The sequence below is a fragment of the Enoplosus armatus genome, chromosome 9 (assembly GCF_043641665.1).
Source record: "Enoplosus armatus isolate fEnoArm2 chromosome 9, fEnoArm2.hap1, whole genome shotgun sequence".
NCBI classification, from domain to species: domain Eukaryota; kingdom Metazoa; phylum Chordata; class Actinopteri; order Centrarchiformes; family Enoplosidae; genus Enoplosus; species Enoplosus armatus.
This window is the reverse complement of record NC_092188.1, coordinates 4,394,204-4,414,296: the sequence shown is the minus strand read 5'-3', so window position 1 is coordinate 4,414,296 and position 20,093 is coordinate 4,394,204. Positions and strand designations below refer to the sequence as shown.

The 20,093-nt window shown below is 43.3% G+C and overlaps 1 protein-coding gene across 1 annotated transcript in view; it reads right to left on the bottom strand.

The window, feature by feature from the left end:
• The window catches only part of satb1b (SATB homeobox 1b), a 57,572-nt gene that overhangs the window by 16,125 nt on the left and 21,354 nt on the right, over window positions 1-20,093 (bottom strand). Inside the window, exons 7-12 of the mRNA XM_070911313.1 lie at window positions 14,176-14,287; window positions 13,054-13,131; window positions 9,441-9,949; window positions 6,574-6,786; window positions 3,262-3,333; window positions 2,492-2,647 (exon numbers count right to left, since the gene is read on the bottom strand). Coding sequence (XP_070767414.1) covers window positions 2,492-2,647; window positions 3,262-3,333; window positions 6,574-6,786; window positions 9,441-9,949; window positions 13,054-13,131; window positions 14,176-14,287 — 1,140 coding nt within the window. The remainder of the gene's footprint in view (window positions 1-2,491; window positions 2,648-3,261; window positions 3,334-6,573; window positions 6,787-9,440; window positions 9,950-13,053; window positions 13,132-14,175; window positions 14,288-20,093) is intronic.

The following is a 20,093-nucleotide window of genomic DNA, read 5'->3' as shown; positions in this document are numbered from 1 at the left end:
AAACCCATATTTGATGTACAGAAAAGCACACACACAAACACATCTATATACAGTATATATACACACACACCTATGCATACCCTCAGTGCAGCATGCACCAATCAGTAAACTCATGTTTACTGCTTTTCTACCCGCGGGACCACTACTGCCTGTGACCTCCTTCAGCTCCACATCTCTTTTTTCTCTCCTTCTCCTTTCAGATGTCCATCGCTCTTCTCCTTCTCAACTGTATCATCTGTCTCTCTGTGAATGAGGCAAATATGCGGCACGCAAATGCTAAATTACACTAAGAAACACAACATGGTTCACACATGCCCACACATATACTGGACTGATACCAATGGATCCTGGTCACCTGATTCTGTGCTTGCGTAAGCATGCTGGGAAATCCTAAGCTGAGCTGAAGAGGCAGAGGTTGAACTGTGCAGCCGGCTGGCGGGACGGTGCCAGCCTCAGTGATGAGGCCTCTTCCCCACCCTCCCCCACAATTATTTCCCTGGACCCCATATGGGCATCCTGCCAGTCCAGCCCATCCTCCATCCTCATCACCATCCACATCGCACCCCCAGCCTCAGTACCAGAAGTCTCTACTGCATGGTACTCTACCCAAGGCTTGGACAGTGGTTATTTTTTTCCCTCTGCAAGGCTGCAAACCTCTCTGGACTAAAGCTGTCGTTTACAACATGTCATTTAAATATACATGTTGCCATTCTTCCTGGCTGACTCATTCGCACTATAGTAAGCTCATTTACATCCTCCAAGACTAATTAACACTGACGTAATCAACACCCACTATCCTCGAGAAAATGTCCTTTCCCAAAAAAAAATGTCAGAAAATTGTGAAAAATCACAATTTTACTGAGGCCCAGGTGACATATTCACATTGCTTGCTTGTTTTGTCCGACCAGAAGTCCAAAACCCCAAAATATACAATTTATAATGATATTAACAGCACATTGGAAACAATGAAAATACTCACATTTAAGAAGCTGCACCCAACAACTGTCATTTGAGTCACTTTACAACCAAAAATACCTGATTAGCAAAATTGATTAATTTTTAGTCGATCAACTAATCGATTGACTAGTGATTGTTGAGGCTCTACTGCTGTCAACAAAATGGCTTCTACTGTATGTATGAAAGTCTGGGAAGTAAAATCAAAATTGCTAAAGAATTGTCTGTCCACAGCAAAAAAAATCGATATGTAAAACAAAATAAGTAAAATTACAATCTCGCCCCACTTTAGATTAAAAAGAAATAAGGCAAATGCTGGATTTTAGAAGATTTGTGTAAAAACACTGGGTGCTAGTCTCTGATTTATAGGGTTCAGGGATCCTGGTGGGGAGGAGCAGGCCTGGCCTGGCGGTGCTGGTAGCTGTGGCAATGCCGGCTGGGTAGTAAGGGGGGAGACCAGCTGCCCGGGGAGCGCCCATTACGAGATGGAGCCAGAGATAAGTGCTCTCCCAGGCCCCCTTTCACAGGCATAATTAGCACACTTCTTATCTGCTGCTCAATTCACATTCACACCCGCCTGCCATGAATGGAACGTGAAAGAGAGGCAGAAATCGGGGGAACGAGAGAGGTAGAGGGGCAAGACAGAGAGATGGGAGTGAGGTGGAGAAGGCACGGTGGAAACCTGTTCCCAGACAAACCTTCATTTGAGAAGAGAGAGACATGTGCGACCGCCTCGCTCTCCCCCTTTCTCTTTCTCCATCCTTCCAAGGAGTCTTTGAACTCCTTAACAAAAACAGTGGTTTGTGCATCAAACTGCAATTTGGTAAAACAAAGCTATCTGGGGGTATAATCATCCTAATCAGCAAGAAAAAAATAAAGCCTTTGCAGATATTTCTAGATTATTCCGCCCTTGGTGATCTATTTCTCCCCCCATCTTCTTCATCAAGCACAATTGTGGAAATCTTCCCAACTCTGCCTCCGACAGACACATGAAAACCTTTAATAATAACTCCTTAGTGCTGAATTTTCTTAAATTACTTTTAATAAAGAGTTAAACTGCTGTGTTTTTTTTTTTTTCTCCCTGTTTCCAACACACACAAGCTCTTATTGTGTGAGCGCCCTGCTCTCAGGGAGAAGATAACAGGGGCCCCATCGTCTTACTGAGCACAGCTAATATAAACAGGTTTGTTTGGTGTTGAAACAGTGTCGACTGTTAAAACTCCAAACCCACAATAAAGAAGACATGTGTCATTATGTCGATAAATCATCGCAGTGATGCTCTGAGGCAGGTTTTGCAACGGTTGGATGGATTTCTACTTCTTTGCCTTTAACAGTATGACTATTATGATGTTATGTGCATCTAGTATCAAATATTAAGTATCAAATTAAGTTTGCTGGAGGAAGACAACGACCCGGATGCTGCTAACACAAAACACCAATATATAGTTGACATTTAGGCATCAGAGCTTTGCTTATGCAGCAAACCTTTCCCCTTGTTTTGTTATTCTGTGAGTGTTATTAGTGTGTGTTTCAGTACCTGGCTCTTGGAGGCCGCCACCTTTGCGAAGAGGGCCTGGGAAACTTTGGCCCTTTTCATTTCCTGCTGGATCTCATCGTAGATGGTGGAGTTGATGTTGAGGATGCAGCTCTCTGTTTTGCCGTTCCACTCGCTGGGCAGAGGCGACGGTTTCACCTGGTTAAAAGAGTGAAGACAAAAGAAATTACAAAAATCCTGCACAAAATCATACGCATTTTCCATTTAAAACTCTTATCACTTTGTCAGATATCCTTTGTATTTGATAAGATTTTGGTTGTGTGTATGGACTGGGTCACTGTTCTCTACCTGATGATTTTTTTTTAAATATTATCAGTCATGTGTGACTGTATCTGTACATGTTTTGTGACTGAGCAACAAGATTTCGATTTATTTTTCCAACTAAATTAGGCTAAAACACACACAAACAAAAGCTGTATTTGACCCAGATCTAGTTATCAACTTTAGATGTAATTAAAATCTTTGTAATAGTGTAAAATAGTGTGGTATTACTATTCTATATTTATCTATGACAATTTTTTCAAACAAAAACTGATCAAAATGCAAATATTAGCCTTGCACTTGAAAGATAAATTCACATGCTGCTTCTTTTAATGTTTCCTGCTTCACAAACATGTAAATACTGAAAAAGCAATGCATTGCATGTTGGGAGATGATAAGCTCCAGTGTGTGTATTGTCTATGAGAGCGTGTGTGTTCAGATTGGTGGTGGTGAGAGGTGGAGAGGTGAGGTGGGTGGGGTTATTTGCTCACAGGGGAAATGCCCACGGGGATTCGGGGATTCCAGTCCTCGGGCCTTACGCTGTTACAGTCTTCCCTCCGGGGCTGCAGTGTCGGGAACACAACACAAACACACTTATTCACTCACATGAGAGGGAAAAAGGTAATCTGGCTAAACACAAGCACGCGCACACACACACACACACACACACACACACACACACACACACACACACACACACACACACACACTGCAGTGTAGATTACACCCACGCACAGCTCCAGCGTTACTTTGCTCAAAAACACTTAGATGTGTTGTACGAAATGTTATTATTCTTACGTCAAGCTGGTGATTAAAAAATAAATGCAAGTCAAGTGAAATCAAATCATCGTCATTCAGCGGCTTGTTGCATCTTGACAAAAATCCTTTGACAAGGTAACAAGTATCCTAATAAAAGCATTACCCAAGAACCATTAGCATATGAATCATTCCATACGAGCCCCTTTGAAAGGAGACATCGACAGGGTCGGGTATGAGTACGAGTACATGGCGTTCAAATAAACCATAATAACACCAACAGCTACTAACTCACGATGCAGCCTGTGTTCAAAAAAACATATATATTCAAGTATTGGTCTAGACACCTAATACGAGCTCCTTTATGTGTTAAAAACAATCACATAATCCTCAAATTTGTGGTGAAACTGGAATGCCGGAGCATTTCTGGGCCTTTCATCCCGTTTTACGACAGCTCGATGTGGGCTTGTCAGTCTGAGCGGTAGGTTACCATGTCAAGCTAATTGTTAAGGCTGGGACGTGCACTAACTGGCTTTGGGGGAGTTGAGCCGACCCATCAGCACACGTGAGAGAAACATACCTCTGCATCTGTTTTTATGAGGCCAATAAAAACCCTCCTCTGTCTCTAGCTCAATTGCCACCCTGGCTGATTTATGTGCTTAAATTCACACCGCATTGCTCCATAGGAGAGGCTGGCAGATGGCCAGGTGTATGAGTGTGCGAACGTGTGTGTTTGTGAGTGTGCGTGTGAGAATTGCCTTGTGTAGGAACAGGTCTACATGATAAATGTCAATGGATTTAAGTCATACAGGTGAAGTATATTATGCCTGGAGATACGCTATTGATGCGCCAACAGTCTTCTGAGTGATGTGAATATAAAAACCACGAATCAGAGGCTTTGAGTTGTGGGTCATGTTTGAAACAGTTACAGATCGTATGCCATGTAGTAGTCATTGTGTTAATTGTTCAGCTTGAAAATCTATTACTATTTTGTTAGTATCTCTACAGCTCTGAACGCTGGTCTCAGAAATGCTACAAGGCCCTCGGTACATTCATTCTGTAAGGAAGAGGATCTCTAATTCATCTGATGAGATTATTGAATCTGTAAAAACTTGTAGTTCCAAATTCCTTTCTCTGTTTCTGGGAGTGGGCTATTAAGCCAAAGATTTCTTTTTAATTCTTCTGCAAAGGTCCACTCTAACTGTGAATCTCTGTCCTGCACTGACACAGCCTCTGATTGTAAAGATGAGCTGTGAACTGCAAAGTGGCCCTGCATAAGTTCAGCACCGCTGCTTCAGAATGCAACACTTTCTTTTTACTTTACTTTCCAAGACAGCAACTGCCTTCATGCTGAGTAGTTTCAGGGGGAGGCTCCATTTTGGAGATGGGTGGGCCTGTGCTTCTGTCTTTCTTTCCTCCTCACCTAAATAAAAGCCAAATCTTCTCTGAGGACGGGACAGAGGAGGCCTTTGTCCGCCCCTCTCACCTCCCAGATGCAGCTGACCGCACTTCAAATGGGCTTAAGTGGTAGAAAGTTGCCACATACCTTTCAAATGAGGGACACTGATTTGTGGTGAGGGTAGAAAGTTGCGCTGTAGTATGCAGTGATTTTGAAACGGGGACTGACTAAATGATGTTTGATCTTTCACAGAGCTTGTCATCACTGAGTGAGCTTTATTTTTAAAACGGGAGGGCTGTTAATGCTGCCTAATGCATGGTAAAAGGTCAAAATTAGCACAAAAAATTATCCATCATTTGCGCACCATTCTCACCTGTGCGGTGAGGGCGGGCATGATGTAGAACTCATTTACATGCTGGGAGAATGTAAAGTATGTTCTCTAGTCTGCACGTTGATTATTCCACGTGTTTCCAGACAGGTTGTAGCCTGATACAATGGAGGCGAAGGTGAGGTGTGTATAAAAACAATATGAGGGTGGTGCTTGTATGCACACTTGCTGTCGTCACAAATAAACAGTACAGTAGAAATGTGTGTAACCCCACAAAAAAAAAAAACATAGAGATACACAGCTTTTACACTCTAGTAGACTGAATACAGAACAAAAAGGAATGACATTTGGTTCAACCTCTTGGATCGTCTGTGAAACCTGGCTGCTGTCACAAGGCTTGTTACACGTGTCTGATTACAACCACAAAGACAGACAGTAAATTCCAGCTTCTTAAAAACACTCCAACCTGCTCTCACACCTGCATACCTGTTGTCAACCCTGACTGCATGTAAACACATTCGCACAATACCAACAACATCTTGAAATAACCACCGAAACCAAGCGACTACATCTACTCACACATACATCTTTATATGATGAATGAATCATCATGAACGTCATCTATTGTTGAGAAAAATGTGGCTCTCTTTTCAGAACTTGTATTTCACAACATTCAGACCAGAAAGCAGAAAGTCTCAGTAGTTCTACAAATAATTCTCTAGATCAGAGCTGCTCACAAGGGAGAAATTATCTCATTAAATCTCAATGGGCGAAGCAAACAACAACATTTTTCATAACGCAAGTTAGCTAGCTGGCAAATTTGAATGGTATGCGATGGCCCAGGTGGGTAACAAGGTCGTGCATTCGAGGATTTTTCCGAAAGCGGTGTAATTAGTTAGTTGATTTGGCTAGTCCTCTTCTCCAGACTTGGATTTGGCTTCCCTTCGTAGCTACCCGCCCAGCACGGCTGATTTTTTTCTCCATGATAGTTGTTCTCTTACAGGAAGTGAATAATAGAATGTAAATATTTTACATTCTTTAGGTGCATAATAAATGCATAACACATTCATCTAGTGTCGCAGAGGCGCTACAACAATTGATTGGTCAAACCACAAATCAGATCCTAAGCTGCAGACATCTACAGCAGCACCCCCAGAAACCCTTGATGGAGAAGGATAAATCTGCCTTGGCTTTAAATTCTAATGCTACTGTGAATAACTCCAGTCTACTAATTAGGTCCTACTGAGTAAGATTCAAGACAACAAAAAGTTCTCTGTCACATAAACGCAGGCACCACAGGGAGGAATGAATCTCTGGTACCTGTACAGGTCGGCTGGGTGGAGTGCTGATGAGCGGAGCGGCGCCCATCGCAGAGGCTGCCGTGAGGCTGCGCTCCCTCTCATCCTGATAGATGCGATCGCGCTCAGCCTCCGGCAGCTGCAGGAAGTTCTGCATGGCACGCAGGTTGACCAGCAGCGACTGGGATGCTGTTTTAGGGTCTTCCTCCTTGCGTAGAATCTCAGACAGCAAACCCTGCGTGATGGGGTGGGAGAACAGAAGGAGAAGTGAGAAAGATGGAGGTGATAGAGCAGCAGAGGGAGAAAGACAGAAAAAAGGAAAAAAGAGAGGAAAAGAAAGACCAGCGCTCCCAGAGAGGGAAAGAGGTCAGGATGGCAACCAAGAAGGAGTACAATCACATCAGAGGATTCTTAAATAAGACAGTAAAGGAGAGCAATGAGTGTGAATGGAGACTCTAATGACAATGAGATGTGACACTCTTACACCCACTTTAACTGTGATCTAATTCCGTCTTTAAGGGACTCTATTTAGACCCCAGTTTTTACTCCACACAGTGTTTCTATTGTGGCAGGTGGGGTCACAGGCTTTACTTTTCTGGTGACAGCACCTCCACTTCCCTCAGCTTTCTCTACAGTCAGCAGGGATTCTCCACCTTCCATCACTCTTGTTGTAAAATCACATTGTCAAAGTAAACTTCTGTCTTGAAGTAAAAAATATATATAATTCTGTTCCGTCAGTACATAACACTTCATCAATGTTCATTCTTGGGTGAAAAACTACTTGATTGAAACTTTGTGTGGCCTTCGAACCCATAACACTTCTGCCGCGTGTAATTTTGCAGATCTTGGACATATTCTTGGAGCCGTATGTTGCTTTGGATAAGAGCCGCAGCTACTCGCCTGAAATATGAAAGTCTTGTACGGCGGGCAATCAGTGTATCCTCTGTTTACTTTTCAATAGCGCTCAATTCCATCATTATGAGACGGCGATGACTCCATTATCAGAGACGTGTGATTGGGCCTTTTCATCAGCTCTTGGCCACACACTGTGCAAACCATTGCTGCGCTTCTCTCACCATCAATAGGTGTGATTTGGTAATAAAACAAGGTGATGGGAAAAACATGCTCATGCTTTTATTTTTTTTATTTTTATTTTTTTTGAGCATGCAAGTCCTCTTGAGAAATGAGTAGAGCTGCAAATATGCGCTTGGTGTTGTTTGTCTGACTATTAAAATGTATACAATTATGTGTCATGTTTAAAAAAGGTAGGCCTGTGGTATCCAGACAAGTGTGAACAGATCCTCAAACGAAATCCGAACCCAAGAGTGACGTTTTTATGGCGAAGGGGACTGTTCACTTAATGTACAAGCACAGTAAGTATTCAGGGGATAGATTAGTGGCATATCTGCTTTATGTTTGTACTGTGTGTGTCTGTCTGTCGGTGTCTGCATGCTTATCATTCTTCGCCATCAACCCTTTCTGTCGGTTTATCTCTTTGGTCAATCAGTTTCCACTCTGCATTATAAAAAGTTCCTCCCTCCGCCTCCTCTGATCCACCTCCTGCATCGACAGCATGTCACTACTCGACACCCCTTACCCCCCCCCTTCTCCTTCTATTAACACAGCCTCGTGGAAAAAAAACCACACGCCTAATAAATAATCCTCCAAAGGCAAACTCTCCAACGGCACATTGGGCTAATTCCTCATATCAGCCACAGATAAGACTCTGTTTGTGTGGGAGCTTGCCAATCCGCACAAAAACACCACTGTCAGACTATCATAACACACACACACATTTATTTTTTTGGGGGGGGCAGAGTTGCTGTACGTTTTAATTCTAATAGATCCTTATCAGTTGCTGTTTTTTTTTTCCCTTTTTCATACACAGCGACTTCAAAGCAAATGGAGTCGTAATGAGGTCTGTTGTCACCTCCTTCCTCCCCCCCTCTAATACAGACGGTGCGTCTTAAGACATTATCATGCCTTCTGTGTGTGTGCGTGTCTGTGGGTATGTGTGTAAGGCCTCTGACTATGAAGTGAAACCACATATTTTGGCAGCGAGAGAATGCACGCCATGACCGAGCCCGGGTCTCTCACATGGCAGGCTGCCAGCTGTCTTGAAGTACAGTAGAGGTGCGAGATTACTGGAGTGAGAATTATGAATGAGATATAAACTGTGGGAATAATAACCAATTCAAACACTAGCATTTCTTAGTAAAGGGACCCCATGAAATTGTTTAAGGACTTCATTAGCACACACTTTGAGTGTTTTGTGTTTGACTTCAAAAGCGGCATTGTTGAAAAATGTAGGACTTTTTAGTTACACTCTGTAACTTTAGTGGTGCTACATGATGTCAACACCAAAGATGCAGTTGTTTTCCAGGAAGCAGCAGTTTTCCAGGAAGTGCCAATTTTATGGGACTTTTGAAGGTACTGCTTGTTCTCCAAATTGTATAACCTTGTAAATATCTGGGTCAGACTGGGGCATAAAATCAAAGATGAAAAATTAAATTATACAGAAAAATAAATAAAATCTTCAAATCAACCTTAAATGACAACAAATGTTGCATGCTTTCCATTATTCTAAAATTTCTATACCAATGTACATACAATATTCCCATGGCTAACATAAATTCCATTGACTATTATATAATTATATATATTATTATTATTATTATTATTATATAATTAGGTTAAATCTGAGAATACTCTGCCTCCACCTGAAGCCAAATCAAAGCCTCATTATCAAAAGGAGCAAGAAAGAGAATGAGGATTCGAACTGAGGACATAACTGCCAATAATTTTAGTACTGACAATGATTGGATATTTTTGTTGTTTTAAAGTTACTGAGGTCCCTATTATTCTAGCCCGTCTGTCTTCCCTCCTCACCTGGGTTCTGTTGAAGGCCACACGAGCGAAGACAGCCTGTGAGATGCCGGCCCGCTTCAGCTCGTCCCTCACCCATTGGTAAATCTCGGCGGACACCTCTGTGTTTGATGCCACCTGTGGCTCCAGGGGCTTGTTGTGGGAGTTGCGGCTGACAGGTGGGTGGTTGAGGTACTGCTGCGACAAGGACTGCTGCGCCAGCAGCCGGTTCACTGCATACTGCTGGTTGAGGATCTGTGCCATCACAAGCTGCTGGTTGACCAGCTGGGGGCTGATGGGCGTGGACACCAGGCCTGGGTGGTGCAGACCGGGAAGCTGGGGCTGTCGGCCGCCAGTCTGGCCACCGTGTGGTGGTGGAGCGTGAGACAGCGGGGGCACCGGCGAGGAAGGAGTCTGCTCCGCTGTGCTGCCGGGGATGGGCTGCTGTTGCTGGGAGAAGCCCAGGTGGTTGTGGTTGTGGTTGTGGTTGTGGTTAGAGCCGGGTGGAGAGAGGTCGGACAGGCCATCCATCTCTGCTTGAGAGGGGGGGAGAAAGATGAGCAAAAAGAGGGCAGAAGTGGAGGGCAGAGGGCACAGAGACAGAGAGAGGAAGAAAAGACAGGGTCAATGATTGGTTTGAAGTCTGCCTCAAACACCACAAAGAAAAGACAGAAGAGGAGAATGTAGAAGAGAAGAGAGGAAACAACCAAAGATACATGAGTGCTGGAGAATTCAAAAACAGTTAAACCTTAATCTCAAAATTATGAACATCAGTTTAATGTCACCGTAGACATTCTCTCTAATCAGGAGAAATGAAACAGATCTGCTCTGCCTCTGATTAGCCTTGAGTGAATCTTAGCCTGTCAGCTAACATTCCTCTTTACTTTCATGACCTATGGGAAGAGAATAGATTTTTGCAGCCAGCACATATTCATTTCTGGAAACCCAAACCACTAACAAAAAGATGCAGGAGTTCAGTGCCTTTTCCCTAACCTTCGCAGTTCTCTTCCTCCCTGATTGGATATGAAACAGCTGATCAGCCAACGACTGGTTAAAAAAAGAAAAGGATGGAAATGCAGATAAAAGAGCTTCATTGTGTTTGACCTGTGTCTTCCACAACCCATGCCTTCAAAATTAAGTTCAGAATGTCTGTGGCCTCATCATGTGAAAAAAACAAATGGAGAGACAGTGGAGAGTGTGTATGTGTAGGTACAGGATTAATGTGTGTGTGTGTGTGTGTGTGTGTGTGTGTCCAGGAAGGCAGATGCAATGCTGATGAATCTGATTCTCTCTTTACATCCTTAATTCTAAAATAAGGAACACAAGCTAGCCAATATGACATTTTTAGGGGAAGATGGTCTAAATATAAATGTAGGGAGCAGTGAACGGAGACAGAAGGAGTACATCGGAGGATACAGCGTGTAACCTGAGAAACGGCCTTGTTTGAGTGTACTAAAACAGATTTGACTTGAACTGTCTTTAAGACAAAAAATATATATATGTGCCGTCGTTTAATGACATTTAGGAGATTTTTGCAGTTTCTCTTGCTTTGGGAATCTTTAAGTCCATAATGGCTGCTAGGGGATATTTTAAGGCAGGTTTAAATTATGTGCTTAGAGGATGAAAACAATGATTTAACATTCAAAGTACTACCCACAGCGAAGTGAATGAGCATTTGGAGCAGCTGAATGTTTTCAGGTTTCCGCCTATCTTTAAGGAATTCACATATGCTGAGGCTTTTTGTGTGCACTATGGCGAGTGAGTGAGTGAGGGGGCAGCGTTTAAGAATTCATACGGATGGCAACATTAACACCTTAGAAGTGTGCTGCGGCCTCCACATCCCACAGAAAAGCATCGTATGAGACTGTGAAAAGAGTAAATTGCTGTTATGGGGAAAGGGGGGGGGGGGTCTTCAACAAGCTGAATTTTTCAGCAGATGAAAGATTAAGTGCATGGATGTTTTCCAAAAATACCCACAATAATCGTGTGTTTGAGCTGCCTGTTTCTTAACTGTCAGCAAGCACAAAACACCCGGCCAAGACGGGTCTATTGAGCGTTTGTCGAAAACAAATGATGTGGGGGGAAAAAACTAAACAAAAAAAATCTTGGTAATAATCACATCTCTTCCCATAATCCCTGGCATTCCCTGGCTCTGATGGTATGGCGTGTCTATTCACTCATATGTGAATGTGTGTGTGCATATGCTCGCTCGCATAGACTGCTGGGGGGCATGCTCACAACACACAAACACACAGGCACACGGAGGCATTTCCATGCAAATTGAAAAGAGAAGGGGTGACAGAAGAGCATGGCAGGCCCTGGGAGAAAAAGGCTGCCACAGAAGCAGGAGTCCTCGTGTGGAATCCTGCCACAAAAGAGCCCCGGATTAAACACACAATGGGAATGGGATGTGGGTTGAGGGAGGGAGGGAGTGTGTGTGTGTTTGTGTGTGTTTGTGTGTGACTGTGAGTGAGAGAGAGAGAGAGGGAATGAGAAAGAGAGACATACAAAGTGACCCAACTCTCTCTCCCGTGTTGGCTTCCCTGCACTCGCGTTGCCACGTCAAAAGAAGAGACGCGACATTCGCTGGCGGCCAGTAATACCACTTCAGCTGGCAGAGCAGCAGAGAAGCTTGCCAGTACCTGTGACCAGGTACTTATCCCCCTTGACTTCAGGCTCAAACTGCTTGCTAAATGCAGTGTGGCGAAGTAAATGCAGAGTCACATTTGACGCCACTGCCAAAGCACGAAGGGATGACCGTGCCACTCTCTCTTCCAGCCTTCAAACTTGGCATTTCACCATTTGTGGCCACGTACAGCAGGCAGCAGCCCGTCATGAATATTGAGGTTGGGGGAGTTGCCGCGGGCGGGCGGTGGGCACCTACGGCTCGTGTGCCAAGGTTTTGTGTCTGAGGTTTGGCTGACATGACACGTGGGTGCAAGAGTTTGTACGAATCTTGAGATGTTATCGCTGCTTCTGTGTATATACATTGGTGGTTTTGTTCTTATCAGGACTTAGAGAGTAATACAAAACCCCCTTCAAAATGAACAGTTTAGCAGTTTGCACTCCTTTAAAGTCAAAAGGAAATCGTATTTTTTGATGTATTCTAGTTGAAAAGGGACATTATGTTAAGGGTGTGACCATGAAGTTGCCACTTTCAAAATCCAAATAGAGTATGAGTTAACAAAGTGAAAATATTTTTCTTTTTTTTTTTTATTTCATTTTCATTATTTAAAGTGTTTGGTTTAGATTAAAGTTCAGATTTTAATTGAGATTCAGTTTAAGCAAGACAGGCATTTAACATTAAGCAGTAAGGTTAGGTATTAAGGAATGAATGTACATCCTCACAAGTTAAGTAATGTGTGTGTGTGTGTGTTTATATACTTTGTGTCTCAAATCTATCCAAATCTGTTCACGCAGTCACATCATGGTGACGGGTTGTAGGGTTAAAGTTGTTTTTTTTTATATTAGGTTAGGTTTAAGGTTTGGTTAAGTTACAGTAACGACTGGGTTAAGCATGTAGAGTTTATGGTTAAGGTTATGGTAAGCCTCCAAGGATTCATTCATGCCAACACAATGTCCTCCAAAGTGAAAAAACCAAGGGTGTGTTTGTGTGTGTGCCCATGTTGCGACGTACCTAGTGCATTGGCACGTGGGCTCTCACGGAGGACACACGTCCCCAGGTAGCCCTCCAGCTGGGAGGGTTGGCGCATGCCTGCACAGTGGCGTGGCAGAACATGCACACACACACACACAGCATACAGTGGAGAGTTGTGAGGAAAGAAACACAGGGTTAAGACTTTCTACAGTACTTCTCTCCCACTCCATCTAAGCAGAAATATGACATTTAAAACACCAGCATCACTAAGGCCATACTGGCAGCTGCAGCAGCCCCATTGTTGAGAAAAATAAAACCAGATAGAAAACAATTTTGACAGAAAATGTGTAGGAGTATGCAAGAGAATACACAAGTACAGCAAGTCTGAAGTAAATAATGTGCCCAGCGTATGTTGCCACTTTAACAGACGAAAAAAACATCAGATAAGATATGATCACAACACGCTATTTGCATGGAGGCTGTGAAAACATTTTGATATAATATCTCATCTGTCATCACTGCGAGCAGTAGCGCACAGGCAAAGAAAAAAGATTGTTCAACAGATTGTTAAAGCTAATATCTCAACATTACACTGCCTTATGAGGCTTGCAACAGAGCGGTGTTCAGCTTAATCAAAAGACATAAAAATATATCGTAATTCTATCTCCAGCTAGGGTGCTACTAGAATCATATAACCTCATTTCCTGGCGGGTCAAAGGGGATTTTTTTTTTAGATAATATAAAGCATGCGTTGTTAGAGGATTGATAAGAAAATCTAATTGAATTTCAGACTAGGCGGTGGCCGGTTGAAGTCATTGCTGCCTTTTGTTGTTTGTACTAAAGCGTTACTCTCGCTCACAAACAAAAAACAAGACAGTCAGAAGCCTCAATTTGGCTCTTGCATTAGTGTTAGTTAAAGCAATAATGGATAAATCAAAGATAACACGGTGTTCAACTGCAAAACAGTGTGGAGTAATCTTGAATTATTAGATAACAAGATAAAAATGCATTTCTGCTTCATGCAACAGCAGGAAGACAAAGAGACGGTTGGTTAGAGAACATATTGTAATGGCGATTGGTGTGTATGTGTGTGAATGTGTGTGTGTGTGCAAAGAGACAAAAGTGTGAGCGCCATACTTTGCGCCCCTCCGTTTTGCTTACCCATCATATCTTTTGTCTTCTTGAAATGTTTATACCAGCGCCCAAATTCCTGACACTTCGCCGCCGACACATTTGCATAGTAAGTGCTGTTCACAATGGAGGAAATCATACTCTGAAAGAGAGAGATTGATTGAGAGGGAGAGAGAACGAGAGAGAGACTTTAGATTCTCATTGTGGAAAATACAGACATAATATTAAAGCTTGTGAAACATGCAGTAACACTGTAGCTTGTCAAAACAAATAAAAGATAGGGACACGGTAAAACCCGGCACTAAAAAAAGCCAACTGAAAAGTATCAGACATGCAAAAAATTTGGATCTCCTCTTCTAAAAAGGTAAAACAAATTAAATCAAACAATTTATCTGTTCTTTTTTATCAAATGCCTTTGAGTTTGAACATTTTTTTCTTATTTCAGAGTGGGTAAATTATAAGGTCAACTGAGGTTACTGTTGACGTCAAGAGCAGGTGGAAGGAAAGATATTTACCTTCAAAAAGGAAAGAAGATAGCGGCTTATTGAATATCAGCATCTGTGGACTTGGGCGATGTACACAGATAAACCTCTTTTATTTTTCAGCGCTTTATTTATTCAATCTGTTAAAGACAACAACTTCAAGCAGATCAAGGGCCGCACTGAGCATGTCGTTCTCCGACGCTTGTGTGCTCCCATCTCCCCCTTTACAGTCGACTCTTTGCCCTCTCTACATTTACTTCAACCGTCCTCCGTCGCCTCAGAAAAACAAAGAGGCAATATTTTTTTTTTCTCCTTCCAGTTTCATTAAAATGAATGTTTTAACACCTTGCTGGCCTCCGGGCAAATAGCGAGGTTGGTGCAGGAGAAATTGTTTTTGATTGTTATAAATATTCAAAAGAACCAAACCATCTGTTTTCAAATTACAGGTATGCCATCTTTATCATTTTCTATAATATATGCGCTTGGAGGATGACGGGGGAACCTTCTGGCAGAGCAGCATGCTGGTGTGAGCACAATGAACTGGTACAGGATGATTCTGGTTCTTTGGCTCCAGCTTTTCTGCACAAAAGGAGGGTAAAGGGGGGCAGCTGTGCCATCAGAAAGGTCGATCTAACTCTGAACTCCTGACCTCTCTATTAAAGCCGTATGCACCTTATGCGATGGCACCACTCTGAGGTGTAACACATGTTCAACCAGAACACACCAAAACACAAATGCAAAGTTCATGGGAGGATCCAAAAGGAGAAAGATGGACACAAGTTTCCTTCGTCAAACTGTAGCAGGGAGGGTGAACTAAAGCAAAATCTAGGCAGCTTTAAGAATTATTCTAACCAGCTTCATGCGACACCTCCTACAAAGAGTTACAGGAAAAATTCTATCGGACGTTTGGGGCCAATAACACGACACAAGGGTTCATAAAAGCTAGAGTTCTCAAAGACATTGACTGAGCTAGATGCCAAGTCTTGGTGCAATAATATTAAAATGAAACTGAGAGGAAACAAAAGCAATTAAATGTTGAGGAAGAGTTCACTTATATGTGTTGCTGTTCAACAGAAGTCACTATAACCATTAATCATCACGGACAGGACTCACCATACCTGCTACCAGGTAGAGTCAATTTGTGGTTGCACTTTGTCACACCCATTTAGCTGCTTATTTTTTCGAAGTCAAATATAAGCAAGCGAGGCGAGAGTCACGTTGGACTGCAGATGGGTGTGAATTTATGCCAACCATGCTGTGCTGCATCATGCCGTCACGATGAAAAACAGAAGGGTGAAGAGGTCTGCTTTTGGCCTTGCATGGTACAACAAGGCAGTCTTTTATAGATCTACTGAAAAGCCACCATTCAATGAAAACCCTGATAGAGTTCAGATTAGGGCTAGGATGTCAGAATTACCCTTTTAATGGGTCATACATTTATACATGAAGCAGCTCCTTTTGGATTTATGTAATATTGGCATTAAGAAATAGCAACTGCTAGTTCAACCTTCTTAAAATGATTATACCTTTCTATTACTTCTGATGTGCAAAATCCAGAGTAAATCAGAATGAATGGTTTTGTTCTTGATTTACTGCCTTGGAAAAACAAGTGAATATTTTGGATGACGACTGGTAGAGCAGCAAACCACACATTCCAATTTAACCTGGTTCCGGTAGCCAACTCCCAAACCAGATATCCATCCGAAAACTATATATTCAAAGTAAAAAGAATTCTCCTTTAAGTCGATGGGATAATGAACTCCTCTCCTCCAGCCTGCCATGTTTTATTTACAGTATATCTGGGCTAAGGCGGCTCCAGGCAACAAACAAGAGGCCTGCAGAAGACGGTGAGCCTTTCTCTCTCTCTTCCCATCTTTCTCGCTCCCTCTTTCTCCGCCATCTTTGACACAGATGTTCTAATAAACGCTCCTCATTAATCAGCCCTCTCCCTCAATACATCACTCTACCTCTCACAGGGGGCCCCGCATGTATGTGTGAACGAAACAATACACACACACACACACCTATTCTTGCTCTCGCTCTCCCCACTGTTCTGTCACACACACATGCATACGCACTAAGTGAAATCAAGCAGATAACCAGAGCCTCTGCTGCCACTGCGGTGCCAGCAGGAGGGCTGTGCTAGGGCTTGTCAACAGGTAGCATGGCTGTGTGTGTGCGTGCCAGTGTGTATGAGTGTGTGTGTGTGTGTGTGTGTGAGCATGTGTGTGGACCCTTTAAGTGATAGCCATCTGCAGCACAGAGAGCTTATCAGCAAGACCAGGAAGTGGCACTGGGCTACTATCGCTCCCCAACATCTACTCCACTCCCCATCATGGGAGACAGGAAGAGAGAGAGAAGGAGGGAGTGAGAGAGTGTGTGTGTGTGTGTGTTTGTGTGTGTGTAAGAGAATAGCAGTGCAGCAGGCAGGTACTGTAGGCACCCAGCTGCCAGCGTTAGAGTGTGGTGCACACACTGGCAAGTGCAAACACACACAAAGTGCAACCCCTGCAGACAAACACACATGGTGCAGTTACACAAATGCACACATGCAGATTAACACACATGCACATACACAATTATACACACACACGCACGCACACACACGCACACACATTCCAACTAAGCCTGATGTCTTGAATCAGCTGGGGAAAAAGGCATCCCATTTGCAACACTGTGCCTTGTCTCGCCAACATCTAACACAGCTCAATTATGGCACATACCCACCTCAACTGGGGTAACCCCCCCTCCCTTCAATCTAACACACACTTGTATATATACACACATACATGCACACACATACACTGGCAACCAGGTTGCGCCTATGGCAGCCGTGGTGGTGAAGACCTGCAAAGATGGCATTTTGATGACTATTTGCTGCTACGCAACGCAGCAGCTGGTGCATCAGGGGCCGCCCAGTGAGAATGAGCAGGGGGTGGGCAAGAAGAGGTGGTGGCAATGGGAAAGAGTGGGTTGAGGGGGGGGTGGGGATCTCGTTTGTTGCCATAGTTTCTGCGAACATGGGCAAGGGGGTTGCTAAGCTTGGTAGCAACCTCAGAAAAAAATAACAAGCCTGATTGGCTGATTGAGGCAGAATCGGGAGAAGTTTTATTTTGGCGATGCATCTCCAAGCTATTAACTGTGAACCTTTAAGTTTGCTTCATATGTGTGCCGGTCAGAATCAGTTCCTGAAGCGGAGTGACGATGGGCATGAGTGAATACATTTTCTCTCTCTTGAGTTTCCACACGCCATTTGTAGGCCAAACACACAAAGCATGACTCCCCGCTGCAAAAGAATGAAACTAAATGTTTGACAAGGCCCCGGACAAAAGCAGCATTTCACAAAATAACCCCCCACCGCCCTCCCCTCCCTGCTCTACTACCCCTCCTCCCCCTTTCTCTTCAGAGGTGGGCTAATTCTCTTTCACTCACTTGTTGTGATTCTCTCATCTGTTAACCTCTCTTTTCGGTCTGGGATTACGCAGCAGAATATCAAGGAAACACTAATCCTAAAAAAAGGTGCCAATCTTCTGGTCCCTCCTGCAACGCCCCTTTCCCCTCCCACTCATTTCACTTTTTTGGTCAACTCAGAAACCAGAGGGTGGGCCAAATGCTTCCTGGCTTCTCACCTTCTCATGAGAATACATCACTAGTCCCAGGGCAGGGAGTCTGTGTATCGAGGCGACGTGGGGACATCCCTCAAACGTGACAACCAGTCGACTAAACCATTTGGGTTTAGGAGGAACAAACCACCGCTCTATGGGGGAAGTGGGCCACATGAAACCCCACAGAGTAACAGATGTCAAATACCATCATGGCAGCCATGTTTGAACAAGACAGATACATGTAGGCCATCAGGGTATGTAGTAACTACGTATAAAGGCTGCCAGTTTCTCTTTAAATTAGATTGAAAAAAACATAAAACTGGACAAATATTTTGAAGTTTGCAGACCTAAAAACAGACATGACAATACAATAAATAAATTACATAATGTCTAGGCAAAATTTAATAAATACAAAATAAGTTTAAAAATCTAGGCTGTGGCTCAAGAGCAATAAAAACATATGGTTTCTATGTGATATCTGTACTCTACGTACTGAGTGTTTATACTATACCATGAAAAATCTGCCAGTACTAAAAACTGGTTTCACTTGTACAGTTGAGCATTCTTTTGATTCTGATTTACTGGCAGGGATGCATAAAAATGAGAACAGAGGAGAAGGCTGAAACTATACCACACTGCAGAGGAAGAGTCTACAATGGCTGGCAAGATTTTCTGCATGACAGTAAATGCAAGACCATTTAATGCCATTTAGATCTGAATTTAGGACCAAATTGGCAGCTAAAATACATAAGAGAAAGAAACCGATTCACTTCAAGATATTTTCAGGACCTCCTTTCATCCTCACTGGAAAGCTAAAATAATCTTCAGTTTCATTTGAGACTAGTGTGTATGTGATAATAGCAAATGTGTGTCGGAGGAAGAGTGTGTGCGCCTGTGTGTTAGATCCTCCGAGCTCGCGTGTGCTCTCTTCTGAGCAGTCTTCACATATGGACCGTAAACAGGGTGATTACCAGACCGGGCTGGGCTCCGCCTGAACGCCACCCAGGGACTCTTTACATCATCAGCGCACTGCTCATGCCCGGCTAAACACACAAACACACACACTGAGCGCAGCCGCTCGCACACAACCACGCAGCGCAAATGAGGGTCTCCAGGTGACCATACGGTGGCCTAGGAGGAGAGCTGGCTTCATACTGACGGCACCTACGCACACGCTCGGATCTAAACACACACACACACTCACGGGAAACACAAAGAACACTTTCTCATACACGTCCTGTACGTTGATATACATTTCACAAATATACTCAAGCAAATACACACATATCTCCTCACACACACACACACATTATTGGCCCCTGTGAGAGATATACTGCCGTTTCATTCCATTCACTCCAGAGCTGCCTACATGATATACTGACTACACTGCCTGTTAATACAATATCTGCGCTAGTGCTTTCTATCCAACCTCCCAGCCGACAAAAAACACAGAATATAACACCTGACATGCGAACGTACACTTCACCGGCGTGATGCTATGAAATGTTGAGAATTAACTCAATGAGAAAAAGAACAAAAACAATCCAGACCGTTCTGGGTTTGGGCCAATGTTTATCTAACAATAACCATACGTTCAACAACACCTCTGCTTTTGGCTGCCGTTGCATACAAGTCTGTGTGTGTGTGTGTGTGTGTGTGTGTGTGTGTGTGTGTCGGGGGCGGAAAAAGAAACAAAAAAATCATGCGGCAAACAAATGACAAAAGCCATTGATTTGGATTTTCTATGCCGGTTCTCTTTCCCACTTGATCAAACTCAGGGCATTTGATAAGTAAAGGATAAAAGACAGAGGTGATGGAGATAGGGGTGTTTGTTTTGTTGTGCAGAATGGTAGCAGGGGGG